This window comes from Aplidium turbinatum, chromosome 13, assembly GCF_918807975.1.
Source record: "Aplidium turbinatum chromosome 13, kaAplTurb1.1, whole genome shotgun sequence".
Lineage (NCBI taxonomy): Eukaryota > Metazoa > Chordata > Ascidiacea > Aplousobranchia > Polyclinidae > Aplidium > Aplidium turbinatum.
The window spans coordinates 1,096,724-1,115,486 of record NC_137484.1 but is presented as its reverse complement, the minus strand read 5'-3'; the positions used below and the strand labels follow the sequence as shown (position 1 = coordinate 1,115,486).

The following is an 18,763-nucleotide window of genomic DNA, read 5'->3' as shown; positions in this document are numbered from 1 at the left end:
TCCACCCCAATTTTCTACTTTTTCCTGGTAATGTAGCCTATCAGTGCCCCTGGTTTCGATCGCTAGCCTCCCCGACCCAGCTGGGCGAACCTGCCTCAACGTCTGGCCAGTGCACATCCGTGCTCGCTGAATCAAAGCTTACTCTTCTCCAGTGAGTAACTGAGTATGTATTCCATTCCCACCTATATTTTTTGTTTCTATTGATTAATCGAGCCTCTGCTCCACATTTTTATTGAATTTCGTCTGCCACGATAGCCAAATTATCTTTAAATAGTTGACTCTCTTCCTCGTGGTAGACCCCAATTTTATCCGCTCTGCCTACTGGCAGACCGGGTCAAGTACCTGCGCCGAGGTCGCGTGAAGGAGACGTGGGCGCCGCCCGGCAGTCAATTACTGCCGATTCCAGCGTCCACACGCGACGGGACGCCCGGCCCGTCGCAGGCCATTCTTCTGGGCTATGCAGAAAGAGCCTGTCTCCCTGGCCCGCTCCGCCATTCTAAATTTGCGGACGGGTCATGTAACGTTTTCGATCCACACTCTCCCTCCACAGGTACCTCGACTCCCCAGCCTGGCCCCGCGACCTAAGCTGGTGGACTTACCCCTCCGGGTGCATCGTCACCCCTAAATCACGCCGCTCCCTGCCGCCGCGGGGTGTGGCAGGCCGGTTTCCTAAAGTCTTCGACCCGGCTATGTTTGTTTGTGCTCTCTCGCCGTGTCAATCCTTTGTACCCGTGCGCTGTTGATGCAAATAAAACAGTTGAACACTAGTGGTGCGATACTGACGAGCCGAAACACGGTGTCTATCGCTGTCAATTCTTGCCACAAATCGGCTGCCGAGAAACATATTGTTTGATTGGATGGTCTGAATGGCTAGCGTGGAAGCTACACCGTTATGGTTAGCGAATCGCAACTGCTCGCTGATCTAGTGAGTGCTCGCCTTGTGCTGATAGCCGGGAAGAACGCCCCTTTCTTCACAATTGAGCATTTTGTTAGCTTTATTGCAGCTGACAAGTGTCAAAGTTTATAACGTTGGTTGATAGCAGAATAATATGCAAGCAAACCTTTCGATGGGGTCTTCACAGACATTGTTTTCTAAATGTTAAGAATAAACTCAATGAACTCCGAAGTTTATTAAAAGGCGGGTCGTGTTTTCCCATACAGTTGCAAACTTCGTACTGTAGATTCATTGAAAATACCTACAAGCCACTATTAATAAATTTTCGAAAATACCTACAAGCCACTGGCATCACAGTGAGGACTAACTACTCTCTGCTTGCGTTCAGTGCAACCCAACCGTTTAGTAACAGCGTAAAAGCAGCACCCAGCAACATACGTTATAACCGGTATGTAAGTTTGTAATGAAGAAAATTTGTCTTGACAAACAGTAACTGAAGCTGCATCCCCACCTTTAAATTTGTCACTAAACTCATCCCAATTCAGCGAGAACTGTGTCCTAATTCAGTCTTACCTAACAGAAAGCAATTGAAGCTTTTTTCACACTCATACACTTGACGCAATGACACATCATACTGGGCGCCAGCTAACTGGCGGTATTGCCCAAATCTGGCCTCTAAGGCAGTGGTCTCCAACCATTGAAACGACCCCAATTTAAATGAAAATGATTTTCAACATTTACATGCGACCCCATTTTGTTTTTTCCAAAATTACAAGATAAATTTTCAACACTTCAACGGCAACAGTAGTGATAAAATTAAGTTTAAAATCAAGGCATTATTAGTGCTGTCTCATTTGGATGTTGAAGCAGTATTTTGTAATACAACAAGGGCATCACAAGTTTGGTGCACAGCATTAATGGAATCCACTTTTAAACCTTTCAAGGTTTTGCCACCTTTTCCCGTTCATTTTCTAGGAAGTGCAATTCACAAACCTATGAGAATAAAGGCATGTAAATTGTACAGAGTGTTTGAAGGTAGGCTACGTATTCTTTAAGACAATGAAAATGTATGTAGGCTATGTATTATGCATGCCTACAATCAGGGCCGTATTAAAGGTATTGTAGGCCTAAGGCTGTTTACTAGAGAAGGGCCTAATTTTGCAAACCAAGCTACAAAAAGTTAAAAAAATACACACATGAAAAATTGAAATTATTTACTGCAAAATAACATAAACATAACAGAAAAATGGCTAGGATAATGAAAGCGCATACTTGGTTTCGGAAACAAACACCACCTTTATTGTCAAATTTGAAGCAGATGGAAAAGATGTTGGAAAGAAAGAAATAGATAGTATTTAGGGGTGATATTTTACCTAATGACACTCTAAACCAGGGGTTTTCAACCTTTTTTCTACCACGGCCCCCTCAGAGCAATCAATGTAGTCTCGCGCCCCGCCCCCCATAAAAGTATTCAACAAAAGCATATTTAATGCAAAATTTAACAAAATTTGATTCATGCCGACATCCAGTTATGTTTAGTTTTGCTGTTCCAACGTAAGCTTCCGAAACGAAAAACGTTTTTTTGCGATGTTGTTACGGCTTTTATTAGCCTACATTTCCCCCGATTGTTATTACCACTTTCTATCAATCTTAGCTAGATAAAAGAAGAAAAATAATGAGAATAATCTACGTTTTCGCGCTTTCACCGGTTGAATTTATTGCAATTTTTTATGGATTTATTTAAATCAATTTCAGTGAAACGGTTGGTGCTGCATATTTTTAACTATTATGTTTGTCAATGCGTACACCTGTTGCTGAAAGAACTATCAAACAAAATAGCCGACACCAATTTTTTTCAATGCCATTGAAAACACCACTTATTTTGCATAAAATTCTATATACTTTTGCTTTTTTACCATAACGTGATTACTGGTTAACTTTAGTCTGCACAAAACAACGTACAAGAATTTGGTAAAAAATATCAAATGCTTTCCTATAGTTAAAGCCTTTGCAACGCCTGAAAGCTTAAACGACCTTGGTTTAGTTTTGAATCTTTATCCTCGGACTGACAAAGCCATGATAGGTTATTCGTGGTAGTTTCGAATAAGCTTATTTGTAGAGGCTCTTGACACAGGTCCGGTTATCGAAATTGGCAGAGTAAAGTTTTTCAATTGTTGAAGTATTGTTGCCGGGGAATTATTCCATTCACTAGGTGCCGCTGAATGCAGAGCAGTCCTGAAATGCGTTGCTCAAGCGCACACCCCGAGAGTCGAACCAGCGTCGCGTGATCTTGAGCCGGGCGCGTAACCACTGAGCTAACGGGGCGGACAACCTCAAGCAAAGGAATGGGTAATTGCAAAAAAAACACAGTTTTTAATCTTTTCTGACAAAAAAGAATTGAAAACAATACACTGGAATTTTAAGCGCCTCGCAAACCTCCGAAAAACGGCTCGCGACCCTCAAGTTGAAAAGCTCTGCTCTAAACTCAATTTCGGTAAAAGTGGCGCCATGGCCATGGTGGCGCCTACGTGGTTTTGGAAATGGGCTCTTCATATGTATTGACTCAACTCAGTCATTCGTTTTTAAGCAAAAACAGTACTGGTACTGGATCTGTATCATTATCAGCTTTACAAAAATTGAGGGCCGAATTTTTCCAGGGCCTAAGGCTAGCCTTATTAGCCTAATGGTTAATCCAGCCCTGCCTACAATAGTAAATAGCGAAATTGGAGAAACCTACCTTACTGCTGTTGGTAACAACAAACTTTTGTCTCTTCGAATAGCATTGAGCCACTTTTTTGTAGCTTTTCATTTTTGGAAAATCTGAATACACGAACCTTTGGTCCATTTTTATAGTTTCCTTGACAGTTTGGCACACAACATGAATTAGGCATATCTTAAGCATAAACTTTCACTTATGGTGTATCAATGAACTGTAAAGGAGAAATTAATAGATTAACTATTTAGCAACTAACTATCCAATATGAACGTAAGTTTAACAGTATAATACAAAAAGTTATAAAATGTGATTTCCTACTGCTTGCAACCACCTTACTAGGCCTAACGATTTTATTAAATTATGACCCGTGATAGGTAGGCTATACAAACGTTTTTTCCGTACCTTTGTGCCCATGCTGCTGAAAACGTGCAGATGAACGGTAATGTAAAGATGGCTTAGCCTATATTCAGCAGTCTGCTGCTGGGCTACACACTACTTGGTCAAATCCTATTTCCTTGCTAATTTAATGAAACATTTTTATGAAATAATTCTCCAGCAACAATAATTCAACGATCGGAAAACTTTACTTTGCCAATAAGCCTCTACGAGTCTAGCCTACAAGTAGCTATTCAAAACTACCAGTAATAACTTATCAAAGGCTTGGTCAGTCCGAGGATAAAGATTCCAAACCAAGGTAGCCTACCATTCAATTCAATTCAATTTATTTTTCTTTGTCAGAATACAAAAGAAATGATATTGTGAAAAAGTAATACAGTAACAAAACCAACAAAAGGAAAAGGTGGCAAAACCATAATGGTTTAAGACGTGCATAAAAGGATCTAATATTGCGGTATATGCATCGATAAATATAGTTAAGCACGGCCACCAAACCTGATACATTAAAACAAGTAGATGAATAAGTTAAGAATCAGTCGCCTCCTCGTTCCTAAAACAACTGGAGCGTCAATTCTTAAAGCAATGAGAACACGACTGAACCCAACAACATCACAAAAACAAACTAATACACACACACATATGGTAATTACATAAGGGACTATCAAAACAAGGACTATTTACAGGTTTTATACAGAAATAAAGTGTTCGCAGCAACGAAATTAAGTAGCTTATAGAATGCAGAACAAATACACAATATGGCAGCTCATTATTAAGATAAAATAGTTAAAAAAGCTTTGCTTTTTAAATTAATTTCCAGCACATGTAAGAGCATAAGAAGTATGATGATACAGCAGCGTGTTTTTCGTATTGCCAATAAGAGTTGAATCATCTTTTGTAGCGTCAGTGAAGGATGGAGTGTTTTGGTATCGCTAATGAGAGGTGGAGATTCTTTGGTAGTGCCGATGAAGGATGTAGTGTCTGAGCTGTTTCAAGCATCTTTTCCAAACCAATCTAAACAATAATCTTGCGAAAAGTCAAGCGATCCTCTGAACAAACATAATAGCTTATAATAATCAGGGGGTAGTTAGATGCAAGCTTGTAGTAACTTAGTGATATATTCTTATCTGGCAATATAAAATTATGCAATACAGTATAGTAGCTTATTCATGGAAGAGTAAAGATAGTAATCATCATCCTTAACTATTCGGGTGTAATATATGATAAGATATAGCCTACGTATATTAAGATATGTTAATGTATAATATAGTAATATATGTAGGATAAATTTACAAAAGTGGCATTTGGAAAGGCATGCTATGCCAGGATTTGGTGTAACAATCAATAATACAGTCAGAAAATTAAAGAGTTACAGCATAGGTTGTTAGAGGTTGATTTTCAGAACGCAAGTGCTTTTTCAGGTTACTGCAAAATATTGAAAAGGTTTCAATTTCAGTGACGGTTTTCGGGAGATTGTTCCACACTTTAACTCCACTAAACTGGATGGAATGTTGAGTCAGTCTTTTGGAGAAGTAGGGGAGGAAAAAGTTATTGTTGCTTCTGGTTGATATTGAGTGCAAATTGTTATTAAGTTGAAATAGAGAATTAAAGCATTGGGGTAAGTGATTGTGTTTGAGTTTGAACATAAATTTTTCAGTTTCTATTGTGTATAGTTCGTCAATTGTGAAAAAATTATGGGATTGAGAGCGATTTGATTCATGTTTTGCAATCATTTTTATAAATTTTTTGCAAATCTTTTGAAGTTTATTTAAAACAGTTACATGACCATGCTTCCATACACTTATGCAATACCGGTGTAACGGTCCAGGAGTTACTGCGGTCTGAAAGTTACCGTAACTTCTGGACCGTGTATACGCGGTCTGAAAGTTACTGCCAGTCCAGAAGTTACTAAAACAGGATTTTCAGATTTGACGCTTGCAGCAGACTTGTATAAATGATTTCAACATTGGAAACATGCTGAACTTGAAGACTTATCCACCATTGCATCTTAACAACATGATTTACAGCAGAAACGTAATTGGGAATGAAGCGAAAATAAGATGAATGTTAAAAAATGACTTTTGTACCAGAAATTGTTGCTGTATTGGAATGAAATTTGAATTTGGAACCTAACAATTTACGTGTGCTATCATTTTAACCTGATTTGTTTGTATTATACCATTTGATGTTATGTCCGTGTCTTGGCAAATAAATTTGCATGAGGAGGTGATTAACGAGATGACCACTTAGTCTATAGTCTTTTGCTGTCATCCTGATTGTGCTATGATGCAACCTACGATTCACAATGTAGTATTATGAGTGTTTTATTGACTCGTTGTAGGCTATATGGCGCTGTTGAAACAAATAATTTAATTGATCATTGTTCCAAACATTTCAAAGTTTAAATCGTGGCTATACGTGAATCGGTGGCATTTAATAAGCTACAGGCCTTAATATATCGTGCAAAGTTTGCATTTGAAGGCTGACTTGTTAGCCGCTGGTCTTGAGTTGTAGTTGACGAACATAGTCTTTGACTATATTTTATGTAGGCCTATTTCATGAAAGTTAAAACCAAAGTTTTCTAGTGAATGAAGCACTGAGCCTATTTTTGGTCTGGTTTTTCATAACTACCGTTTAGAAGAAATATAAAGTAACTTAGGCTACATGTAGGCCAACCGGTAGTCAAAACGCCACCAACCTTCAGTAAGCACTGAGCACTGTGAGCAGGCTATCACAGTCTCACACGCGAGGAAGGCTTTAGCTTTTACGAAAGTGTTGAACACTTTGAGATTCCAATGAATTTCCGTTGGACTCCCATCGAAAACACGTGGCACGAAACTTAAAGTCTAGAATTATGGTTTCGTGGTGAGAATATTTATCCTTGGGATTCATTTTTTGCATACTTGCAGAGGGTTTAATCTACTGACCAAGTGAAGTTTCAGTCCATTTACAAGTTTTCCCAAATAAATTTCGAAAAAGCACACCCACTTACAATAGCAGTAACTTTTGGACTGCTTCTGCTGCGTTGCAGTCTGGAAGTTACTGTCAGTCCAAAAGTTACCAGCGGTGCCCGGCGTTTTCGCAAACGATAGAAAAGCGAAAATTGTTTTAACTAAGTGTAATGAATTCATTGCTCTCAAACTAATGCAAGCTTTTCAGTTAACATTACAAAATACTTATAATTATTAATCTGACCTTTTGAGAGGTTAAAAAATTAGTTATTTTTCAAAACAAAATTAAATAAAATTTAAATGAAATATTTGGCAACTCTTGTAACTTCTGGCATGCAGTAACTCTTGGACTGCTACACCGGAGATTGCTTTCGATTAAGGAATGGTAAAGGCAAATCAGATTGTTGGTGTTTAAGTAGGACTTAACCTTGCAGATCACTCCAAAGTTTTTGCGAAGTTTTTGCAGTAAGGATAGCATATGGGGTTTCCATGACAAGTCTTCACTCAGCAGAATGCCCAGAAAACTGATAGTGTTGACACGTTCAATGGGTTGATTGCATATAGACAGTGTGTAAGAGAGGTTTGAAAGTTTATTGGTATTATTGAATAACATATATTTTGTTTTTTTTACATTTAGTGATAGCTTATTTGCTGCTAACCAGTATGTTACTCCTGTCATTTCCTCATTCGCCATTTCGAAAAGTTTGTCATAATTTTTACTGCAAAAGAATAAATTGGTATCGTCAGCAAACATTATAGATTCAGAGTGTACTAAACATCTCGAAAAATCATTAACATAGATTAAAAATAATAGTGGTCCAAGGATCGATCCTTGTGGTACTCCATAACATATTTCTCGTTTAGCAGACATTGAGTGAGATACTTCTACAACTTGAAATCTGTTTTGTAAGTAACTTCTGAACCAGTCATGGGCTATAGGCTACCCCTAATACCAAAATAGTAAAGTTTGTTTAGCAGAATGTGGTGATCGATAGTATCAAATGCTTTGGACAGGTCCAAAAATATACCTAGTGTTGTTTCTTTTCTTTCAATTGCATTTGAAATTTTATCAACGAGATGTAATGCTGCATGACTTGTTGAGTGATTTTGTCTGAAACCAAACTGCTGACCATAGAAGAAGTCATTGCCTTCTAGAAAATTGTATATTCTATTGTACATTATTTTCTCAAGTACTTTTGAAATTGATGGTAATAAACTGATAGGTCGATAATTACTGCAGTCTTCTGGTTTTCCTTTTTTAAATACAGGTATTACTTTAGATGTTTTGAATGATGATATGAATTTGCCATTGGTTAAGGATAGGTTAAATATATGTGCAAGTGCAGTAAGTATATTGTCTGGGGAAGCTTTTATAATTTTTGTTGGTATTTCATCAATGCCACAACTTAGTTTGGATTGAAAAAAAGAGAGAATTTGCTTAATTTCAAGAGTGGTGGTGGGCTGTAAAAAAATTGATTTACTAATAGGATTGAAAACCATTACAGCTTAATAGTCCATCAATGTCCCAAGACCACTATGCTTGATTAACTTAACTTGCTGGTTGCTGCACACGAATCGCTAAACTTTGCTGCCTAAACGGATTTTGTGTTTTATAGAGTACGGTAGCCTATCACCTGAACATCTTGTCACAACAGCTCAGCCTAACTGTGTTTATGCACTTCAGTTCAGCAATCTGTATCGATAGTGCATGAAATCACAATCGGATAATTGGCCTTGTTATCTCGGAGGTGACGCGCACGGCGGTATACCAAAGTTTTACTATTGCGATAAGGGCATAAGAAGTGAATAGGCAATGTGATTGTGATGTAACAATGTTAGTATCTCGCATGCAATAAAATGACGGGACAGTAGTGCTTAAAAGTTGTGTGAAGTTTGATGGGCATTTTCAATTTTTTTGAGCAATTTTATACTAAATTTTATTTCTTTATATGTACAAAATAATATCTGGAACTTAAAAAGTTACTGTAATTGTTAATTATTTAAAAGTTTGTAAATGCATCGCTGGCGCACCAAAACGTTTTTGCTGGCCGCGTTTTGAGACCCTTGCTCTAAGGTAGCACCGTATTTAATTTGTCGCTATCAAGCAATTTAAAACTTCTAATAGAAATCTCAGTTTTCAGTAATCTTTTATTTTTTTAAGTCCTGTTTTTTCTACACCAACGTATGCAAATGCTTCCACGTTCTTCCACTGCTACGTTGCTTTGTCCATCCAAATGTACATAAAAATATATGAAAAGAAGTTGCAGTTTTAATGACGCGAGCTCAGTCTTAAAAAATAAATAGAATAAGGTTTTATTTTTGTGTTTTCCAGGAAGGCTGCTTTGTTATCCGACCAAGCACCAAAGGCGATTCCAGTAACCCTTACTCTTTGACACTAATGCACCGCAACGTCATATTCAACTTTCACATTCGATTACGTGATGATGGTCTGTACGCAACTGGAGCATATAGTGGCGGCGAAAAAACTTTTACAAGTGTTAGTGCACTAGTAGCATTTTACAAAACTAATACCTTGGTTGTAGGAGACCACTCCAACCTGGTCAAACTGACAGGATGTCCGTAAGCCAGTGATTTGGTTTAACAGACTAAATGTGTTGCTTTTAGGTGTTTCCATGGTGTTTCTTATTCAGACATAAAGCAATTTTTCTGTTTTTAACTATCATCACTGCATTCAACAATATGACATTTTGTCATTAGTGCATTGCTACATGTATCATCTATGAGAGCCTACCACACATTTGCAATCTAATGAAATAGGCTACGTAGTTATCTGAAAAACCAATAATTTAGACCTAGTCAAATTGTTTGGTCGACATGATTTTTATTCTTTGGGTAAAAATATCACTTTTGGGATAAGTTTCTAATGCTGATTCCGAATATGAAGTCACTTTCTTTCTGTCACGTCAGGATTTTTTACAACTTGTGATTTAAAGTTTTCGCATTACAGCCTGCTCTAAGAAACATCTCGTATTATTGAGTCATACTAGTCATTGTCACAGTTGAATCACTTTTTCTTATGATATCATACTGTAATACATTAATTATGACATTTTGAAGAACATTGCTTTCAATGTTCAAACTGGCTTTCTTAGGCCTATTCTTACAGTTACTAATGGTCATAGTCTCAACATTCTGTTAGTGAAAAATGTTCATCTGATAGCCAATTGACAGAATGTTCAGACTATGACCATGATCAGCATCGGCAACAGTTCAGCCAAGCAGAGCTTTGAAATTATCAAACGAGTCTGCTCTTATTCTTGGACCCAGGTTAAAGGAAAATTGTCTTTTCCACATTGAAACCACTTTTGTTTGTTTGTATTGTATTTGTATGTTTATCTTTATCCTGCATTGCGGGAAAGCGGACTTGAGCGCTATGCATCGGTGTACGCCTTCCGACGTACACCTGACCCACGCTGCAGCCGACGGCAATGTCTGTTTCCGGTTGTCTACTCTGCTTATGACTTAAATTTGGTACTATACCCATTACTCGAAATCGATCACTGGGTAGAGGCAATTATCGTAAAGTTTCTTGCCCAGAGAAACAACAGCAGTGCGGGTGGCTGGAGTCGAACACGCAGGCTCTCGACTGCGAGCCCAACGCGCTAACCACTCGGCCACTGCTGCCGACATGCTTGGTACAGGCTAAATATCGTGAAAGTGGATTTATTTTGAAAGCTGTTTGATTGTACAATGGAACAATTTTGCTTTTATCTCTATAGCTTATTCGGCTTGCATGAAAGAGTCGTATGAAAACACGAGACTTTTGCTTTGGAAGTTATAATACTCATGCATGGAAGATTTGTGTTGATTTTAAAGTCTTACTCTTATTCAATTCAATTCAATTCAATTTATTTTTCTTTGTCAGAACGCAAAAAGAAATGATATTGTAAAAAAGAAATACAGTAACAAAACCAACAAAAGGAAAAGGTGGCAAAACCTTAATGGTTTAAGACGTGCATAAAAAGATCTAATATTGCGGTATTTGCATCGATAAGTATAGTTAAGCACGGCCACCAAACCTGATACTGTAAAACAAGTAGCCTAGATGAATTAGTTAAGAATCAGTCGCCTCTTCGTTGCTGAAACAATTGAAGCGCCAATTCTTAAAGCAACGAGAACACGACTGAACCTAACAACATCACAAAAACAAACTAACACACACACACACACACACATATTGTAATTAGGTAATGGACTATCAAAACATGGATTATTTACAGATTTTATACAGAAATAAAGTGTTCGCAGCAACGATATTAAGTAGCCTATAGATTGCAGAACAAATACACAATATGGCAGCTCATTATCAAGATAAAATAGTTAGAAAAGCTTTGTTTTTTAAATTAATTTCTTGCACATGTAAAAGCATAAGAAGCATGATGGTATATATAGCAGCGTGGTTTTGGTATTGCCAATAAGAGTTGAATCATCTTTTATAGCATCAGTGAGGGATGGAGTGTTTTTGGTATCGCTAATGAGAGGTGGAGACTCTTTGGTAGTGCCGATGAAGGATGTAGTAGTGTCTGAGTTGTTTCAAGTATCTTTTCCAAACCAACCTAAACAATAATCTTACGAAAAGTCAATCCATTCTCTGAACGAACATAATAGCTTATAATAATTAGGGGGTAGTTACAGTTAGATGCAAGCTTGTAGTAACATAGTGATATATTCTTATCTGGCAAATATTAAATTATGCAATACCGTATAGAAGCTTATTCATGGTATAGAGTAAAGATAGTAATCATCATCGTCATCCATTCGGGTGTAATATGATAAGATATACGTATAGTAAGATATGTTAATGTATAATATAGTAATATTGTAGGATAAATTTACAAAAGTGGCATTTGGCAAGGCATGCTATACCAGGATTTGGTGCAACAATCAGCAACACAGTCAGAATTAAAGAGTTACAGCATAGGTTGATTTTCAGAACGCAAGTGCTTTTTCAGGTTACTGCAAAATATTGAAAAGGTTTCAGTTTCGGTGATGGTTTTCGGGAGATTGTTCCACACTTTAACTCCACTAAACTGAATGGATTGTTGAGTCAGTCTTTTGGAGAAGTAGGGGAGGAAAAAGTGATTGTTGCTTCTGGTTGATATTGAGTGCAAATTGTTATTAAGTTGAAATAGAGAATTAAAGCACTGGGGTAAGTGATTGTGTTTGAGTTTGAACATAAATTTTGCAGTTTCTATTGTGTATAGTTCGTCTATTGTGAAGAAATTATGGGATTTAGAGTGATTTGATTCATGCTTTGCAATCATTTTGATAAATTTGTTGCAAATCTTTTGAAGTTTATTTAAAACAGTTACATGACCATGCTTCCATACACTTATGCAATACCGGAGATTGCTTTCAATTAAGGAATGGTAAAGGCAAATCAAATTGTTGGTGTTTAAGTAGGACTTAACCTTGCAGATCACTCCAAAGTTTTTGCGAAGTTTTTGCAGTAAGGATAGCATGTGGGGTTTCCATGATAAGTCTTCGCTCAACAGTATGCCCAGAAAACTAATAGTGTTGACACGTTCAATGGGTTGATTGCATATAGACAGTGTGTAAGGGAGGTTTGAAAGTTTATTGGTGCTATTGAATAACATGTATTTTGTTTTTTTTACATTTAGTGATAGCTTATTTGCTGCTAACCAGTTTGTTACTCCTGTCATTTCCTCATTCGCCATTTCGAAAAGTTTGTCATAATTTTTACTGCAAAAGAATAAATTGGTATCGTCAGCAAACATTATAGATTCAGAGTGTACTAAACATCTCGAAAAATCATTAACATAGATTAAAAATAATAGTGGTCCAAGGATCGATCCTTGTGGTATTCCATAACATATTTCTCGTTTAGCAGACATTGAGTGAGATACTTTTACAACTTGAAATCTGTTTTGTAAGTAACTTCTGAACCAGTCATGGGCTATTCCCCTAATACCAAAATAGTAAAGTTTGTTTAGCAGAATGTGGTGATCGATAGTATCAAATGCTTTGGACAGGTCCAAAAATATACCTAGTGTTGCTTCTTTTCTTTCAATTGCATTTGAAATTTTATCAACAAGGTGTAATGCTGCATGACTTGTTGAGTGATTTTGTCTGAAACCAAACTGCTGACCATAGAAGAAGTTATTGCCTTCTAGAAAATTGTATATTCTATTGTACATTATTTTCTCAAGTACTTTTGAAATTGATGGTAATAAACTGATTGGTCGATAATTACTGCAGTCTTCTGCTTTCCCTTTTTTAAATACAGGTATTACTTTTGATGTTTTGAATGATGATATGAATTTGCCATTGGTTAAGGATAGGTTAAATATATGTGCAAGTGCAGTAAGTATATTGTCTGGGGAAGCTTTTATAATTTTTGTTGGTATTTCATCAATGCCACGACTTAGTTTGGATTGAAAGGAAGAGAGAATTTGCTTAATTTCAAGAGTGGTGGTGGGCTGTAAAAAAATTGATTTACTAATAGGATTGGAAAGGTAATCTGAAAATTGTGAAGTTGTGTTTGGGATTTTATCAACTAGCTTTGATGCAATTGAAGAAAAATATTCATTAAAGAAGTCAGCTTTATCTTTGTTGTGAACTAAGATTTTATCTCCAGCAACCAGACGGGACCATTTATTGCACTTGCTTCTCCCTAATAGCTGATTTAAAACACTCCAGGTGCTTTTAAGATCATTTTTGTGTTTTAACAGAGTAATTTTGAAATGATTTTGCTTTTTGAGTTTCAGTGATCTAACATAAAAGTTTCTCAGAGCATTGTACCGGGATTTATTTATTTCAGATGATTTTCTAATATATTTTTTATATGCAAGTTGTTTTTTTCTATGAAGTTCACAGAGTTCAGCATCATACCAACATTGGGTTTTCATGTGTTTCACTGATTTGACAGGAAAACTATTTTTAAATAATTCGGAGTAATTGTTAAAAAACCTATTATAAGCTGCATCAGCGTTAGTTTCTTCCATAATATTTTTAGTGTTAAACTCTGATAGTCTTTCAACAAAATTACAGATGTTTGTGTTACTAAAGCACCTTCTCTCTTTGAAGTGGGAAAATTCTTGAATTAAACCTAATTGGGAGCATTGTATTACAGGCAGATGGTCAGCAATGCAGTCGACTATTATACCAGCATTTGTTTTGGCATTATAGACATTTGTCCATATGTGATCAATAGCTGTGGAACTGGATGAAGTAATTCTAGTTGGTTTAGTTATCAATGGGTGGAAGCTGTATTCAAACATTGCATCAACATAGTTACTAGTGTGACAGTTGTTATGGTCTAATAGATTGTAATTAAAATCTCCCATAATAAAACATTGTGCATTTGATTTTGATATTGTTTTTATAGTTAGAAGGAGTGTCTGCAGAAAATCAGAGTTGACAGCACAAAGTGATTGAGGGGATCTATAAATAGTACCGCAAGTTAACTTTTTCTTGTTCACAAATAAATCAACAAAAAGAGATTCAAACTTTTTTTCTTTCATAATAGTCAAGTCATTTCTTACAGAAAACATAAGATTATCTTTAATGTACAGTGCTACTCCTCCGCCCTTTTGTTTGCATCTGCTGTTTGCAAGAAAAACATACCCTGCTAGGGAGGTAAATTCACCAATCTGATTTATTTTTAGCCATGTTTCATTGATGGATATTATATGTGGTTTAATTTTCATTGAGGTTACAAGGGCTTGAAGTTTAGAGAAATTGTTTGGGTTGGATAGAGATCTAATGTTTAGATGCATAGTCATCAGGGATTCGTTTATTTGCATATTTGCTAATAATGAGCTTGCTTCAGCTGAACTGATATACACATCATTGACTTCAAAATGTAGATCTGGTTCATCATTACTGGCAATTTCATTTGCATTTGAGGATGAAAAAAGCTTGTTAAGTACTGAAGGTTCATTGTTAAGGGGTTGAGGAGCTGTGTGTATGAACAATTCTGAGAAATTAGTATCATCACAGTTTAAAAAGGGTAAAGAGTTTTGCAGACAATTTCTGCATAAGTAAGAATGATCAAGTTTTTTACATGTACCAGTGGGCATTCTTATATTACTGGTAGTGCATTTAAAGTGATAAGAAAAGCCACACATGCTGCAAAAGGTGGATTTCTGGTTGCTGCGAACAACCTTACTACATATGTTACATTTGGGTTTAAGCATAACAAATAAGGAACAAGGACTTACCTGTATAGCTGTGAAAAAACAAACCAAACTAAATGCAGAAAATGTAGCCTACTGGTTTACTGCCAGAAGCACTATTATTGTGCTATTGCTATTTTGGGAATAAATTGATCAAAAGGACAATAATAAAATGTACTAATGTCAGTTGACAGAAAACATATTTCTCTGATTGTCAGACTTGTAGTCCATGTACTACTTTGCAACCGTTTTTCTTCAGGGACCTTTAAGAATTTCATTTGTTAACTTAAACAGTTACAACATTTTGTCTGTCAAATTATTTTCAGTAGCAAATTCTTGGCAAATTTTGAAGTGGGTGCAATTACAGCAATGGTCACAAATTCATACATGGACCCCAATATAAAGTTAATTTTACTAGTTTATTTATCAATATGTCATTATCAGAGAAAGAGCAATGCTTCTATTTACAATTTAAACTGATAGGTTATTATAGGGATGTAGCTAAAATCAAGTTTATTTATTTACTTAACTCTTCAATATCCTTTGTTGAGTGAACTTGGTGCTTTTTTTCCTTAACATAGGCGAAAATGTTTCCATTGATCGTGTAGACATTACTTTTCCCAAGTTTCTCTTTTGCCTGGTTAACCAATAAAAGTCTTTTTCTAGTTAGTGATTCAGTGATTGCCATTCCTATACCTTTCAATTTTGTTTTTGACTTAAATATCATGTCACGAATAGACCGCCTGGTAAATTTTACAATCATAGGTTGTTTTTTAGACCTTTGGGACAGTGGATGACAAATACTGATGTCCCAAGCAGTTACCTCAGTACCAGTACTCATTTTCCTATTAAATATATTTAAAACATAATTAACGAATGAGGCATGGCTGCTTGATCTATCAGGCATGTCTGAGCAGCCATGAATGATCAAGCAGTCACGCCGAGAATACTGTTCCTGCTTGTCCAGCTGTTCTTCAAAGTTTTGTATGGCTGCAGATATTCCACTAATCTTCTTAGCAAGGTCATCTATCCGTTTGTCTAATCGTTCAACAGCATTTTTTTTAGGACCTGAAACAACAGGGACGGGATTAGAATCAGCTTTAGTTGCAGAGTTTATGTCACCATACTGACCTTTGAGAACCTTTTGTTCTTCTTTGATTTGAGCCAAGTCTTTCAATAAATCCTTCATCATGTCTCTCAAATTGTCTTTACCTCCCATTGCAGTACCGTAATTAATAGTAGACTTATTGAATAAAGATTTTATGGTCGTTTTAACACAAACTTCCTAGGCACTCATTTACCTGAAACTTATTCAAATAGAATGTTACTGGATTTACAAAGTATCCTTGTTTGATGCGCAAATGGGACCGCAGTAATAGAAGCAATCATTGGATTAAGCATTAATTGTGAATGGCGGTTAAGGAAGTGTTGTATTTCCAGACGTTTAATATAAAATAAGCAATAATAATAGTAGTAACCAACCAAGTGAGAAAACCATTTACCTCTTGTTACTTACTGATTCAGTGTATAAAAGCAACGCAATATATAGTAAGAAAAAAACACAAAACAATCAACTAAAAAACGTGGTACAGAACGCTTAATTGATTATACGCGTAGTGCGGTGGTAATCAATTCCAGCGTCTGTACCAGAAAACGCTGAATGTTATTATGTAGTGAGGCAGGTCACAAGTTTACATAAAATCAACGTAAATAAAATGACGACTATAACACCTCCCCCGATAATTTTTATACACAAAGAAAAATATGAACAAGACACCGAATTAAACAATAAAACTCAAAGTCGAAAACAAGCCGGAGGTCTGCGGCGACGGCTCGACCTTCGTGGGTTGTGTGGCCCGAATTCAGGTACAGTCGGTGTGTCGTCCGAATCCGTTCGGGCTGAGGTGGAGATAGGGGAGGAGTCGACTGTTGGTGCAGGAGTTTCTCCCGGTTCCTGATCCTCCGGTGATGCATAGCGAGGTTGCAGTTGGTCCATATGGCGCCTCCATGTCGGACCATGTGGCAGCAGACGTACCAGGAAGATTCGGCTACCCTGTCGCTTAATCACTTCAGCTGGAACCCAACGAGGATCCTGGCTCCGTCGTGGAGTGAATGACAGGGATCTCCCGGTTTGAAATGTCGTTTTGTACCTCCGGAGGCGTCCGTGTTGTGAGGGTTTGGTCGGGGTACCACTTGAGACGGTGTGGGGAGAAGCGTGTCGATCTTGGTTCGAATCTGACGATTGTTGAGTAATTGGCTTGGAGAGTAGCCACTCGGAGTGGGCGTGCGTCGATACTGCTGTAGGAACTCCAAGACGGCCTGCTTCGGGGGTAGGAAAGATTTGTGAAGTGCTTGCTTGAACGTACGTACGAGGCGCTCCGCCGCTCCGATTCTTTACGCAGTGAGGCAGCATTTGGGGTCTGGACCTGCAAATCCAAAGCATCGATAGCGCAGAGGATATCAATGTCATCCGCACTTTCCTCTTCATCGAAGACTTTATCCCCTCCTGCTGGTAAGCGACTCAAAGCATCAGCGTTTTGATGATCCTTCGTCTTCCTGTACTCAATAGTCACAATAGTGTATGTAAATTGCGACAAAAGAGTGCCCAACGAGCCAAACGATTTGCTGCCAAAGAAGGTGTCGATTTGGTCGGGCCAAAAAGACTAAGCAATGGTTTATGATCTGTGACCAAAATGAATGATCTACCAAAAAGATATTGATAGAATTTCTTTAGCGCAAAAATTATCGACAAAGCCTCTTTTTGGATTTGACTATAGTTTCTCTGCGAAGCTGTTAATATCTTTGAAACGTTTGCTATAGGCCGTTCTGTGCCATCTGGGTAACGGTGAAACAAAGTAACACCGATGCCCACACCACACTAGAAGCATCACATGCGATACCTACCGGAAGTGACGCATTGAAATGTGCAAGAACCTCATCAGTAGATAGATAATGCTTCAGCAGAACAAAAGAGTTTCCTCTTGTTTTCCCCATCTCCAAGGAATGTCCTTTTTCGTGAGATGGTATAGTGGTTCTGCTACAGTAGAAGCGTTCAACGGTAGGAACTTCGAATAAAATTGTAAGGAACCTAAAAATGAACGAAGAGAAGATACGTCAGTAGGGGCAGACATCTCCAGTATGGAGTTTCCCTTAGGACCTTTGGAGATGCCCTGCCTGAACAAAATGTGTCTGAGATACTCTACCTGAGGTTGTGCAAACTTACACTTGTCCTTTCTACACCACAGGCCTTTTGAGTGAAGTCGATCGAGGAGCCGTCTAAGATTCTGGAGATGCTCCTCAGCAGTAGTGCCACTGACAAGAATGTCGTCTAGGTAGACTGCGACCCCTGGAAGGTCGGCTGTAAGGTCGTCCATGATCTTCTGAAAATAACCTGGAGCAGAAGATATGCAAAAAGGTAAAACATTTTGTAAAAGTACGCCACGGTGAGTGCTTAATGCGAGCCGCTTTCGACTGTCAGGACCAAGTCGAATCTGATTGTAGGCATCAGCCAAGTCTATCTTGCTGAAACCATACCCACCACCCAACTTTTGCATTAAGTCTTCTGGTAAGGGTAACGGGTGACGATGGGTCTCCAGGGAAGGGTTCACCGTGACTGAATAATCGCCACATTATGCGTAACTTGGCCTTC

General features: G+C 37.5%; 1 protein-coding gene and 1 long non-coding RNA gene across 2 annotated transcripts in view; both read left to right on the top strand.

Moving 5' to 3' along the window:
* The window catches only part of LOC145782352 (SH3 and PX domain-containing protein 2B-like), a 67,169-nt gene extending 57,494 nt beyond the window's left edge, over window positions 1-9,675 (top strand). Inside the window, exon 14 of the mRNA XM_082594136.1 lies at window positions 9,288-9,675. Coding sequence (XP_082450262.1) covers window positions 9,288-9,539 — 252 coding nt within the window. The 3' untranslated portion in view covers window positions 9,540-9,675. The remainder of the gene's footprint in view (window positions 1-9,287) is intronic.
* Window positions 9,676-13,121: 3,446 nt separating this feature from the next.
* Window positions 13,122-14,304, top strand: LOC145781586 (uncharacterized). Its single transcript, XR_014290774.1, has 2 exons — window positions 13,122-13,223; window positions 14,070-14,304. It is a non-coding gene; the product is annotated as an uncharacterized LOC145781586 (long non-coding RNA).
* Window positions 14,305-18,763: the final 4,459 nt, after the last annotated feature.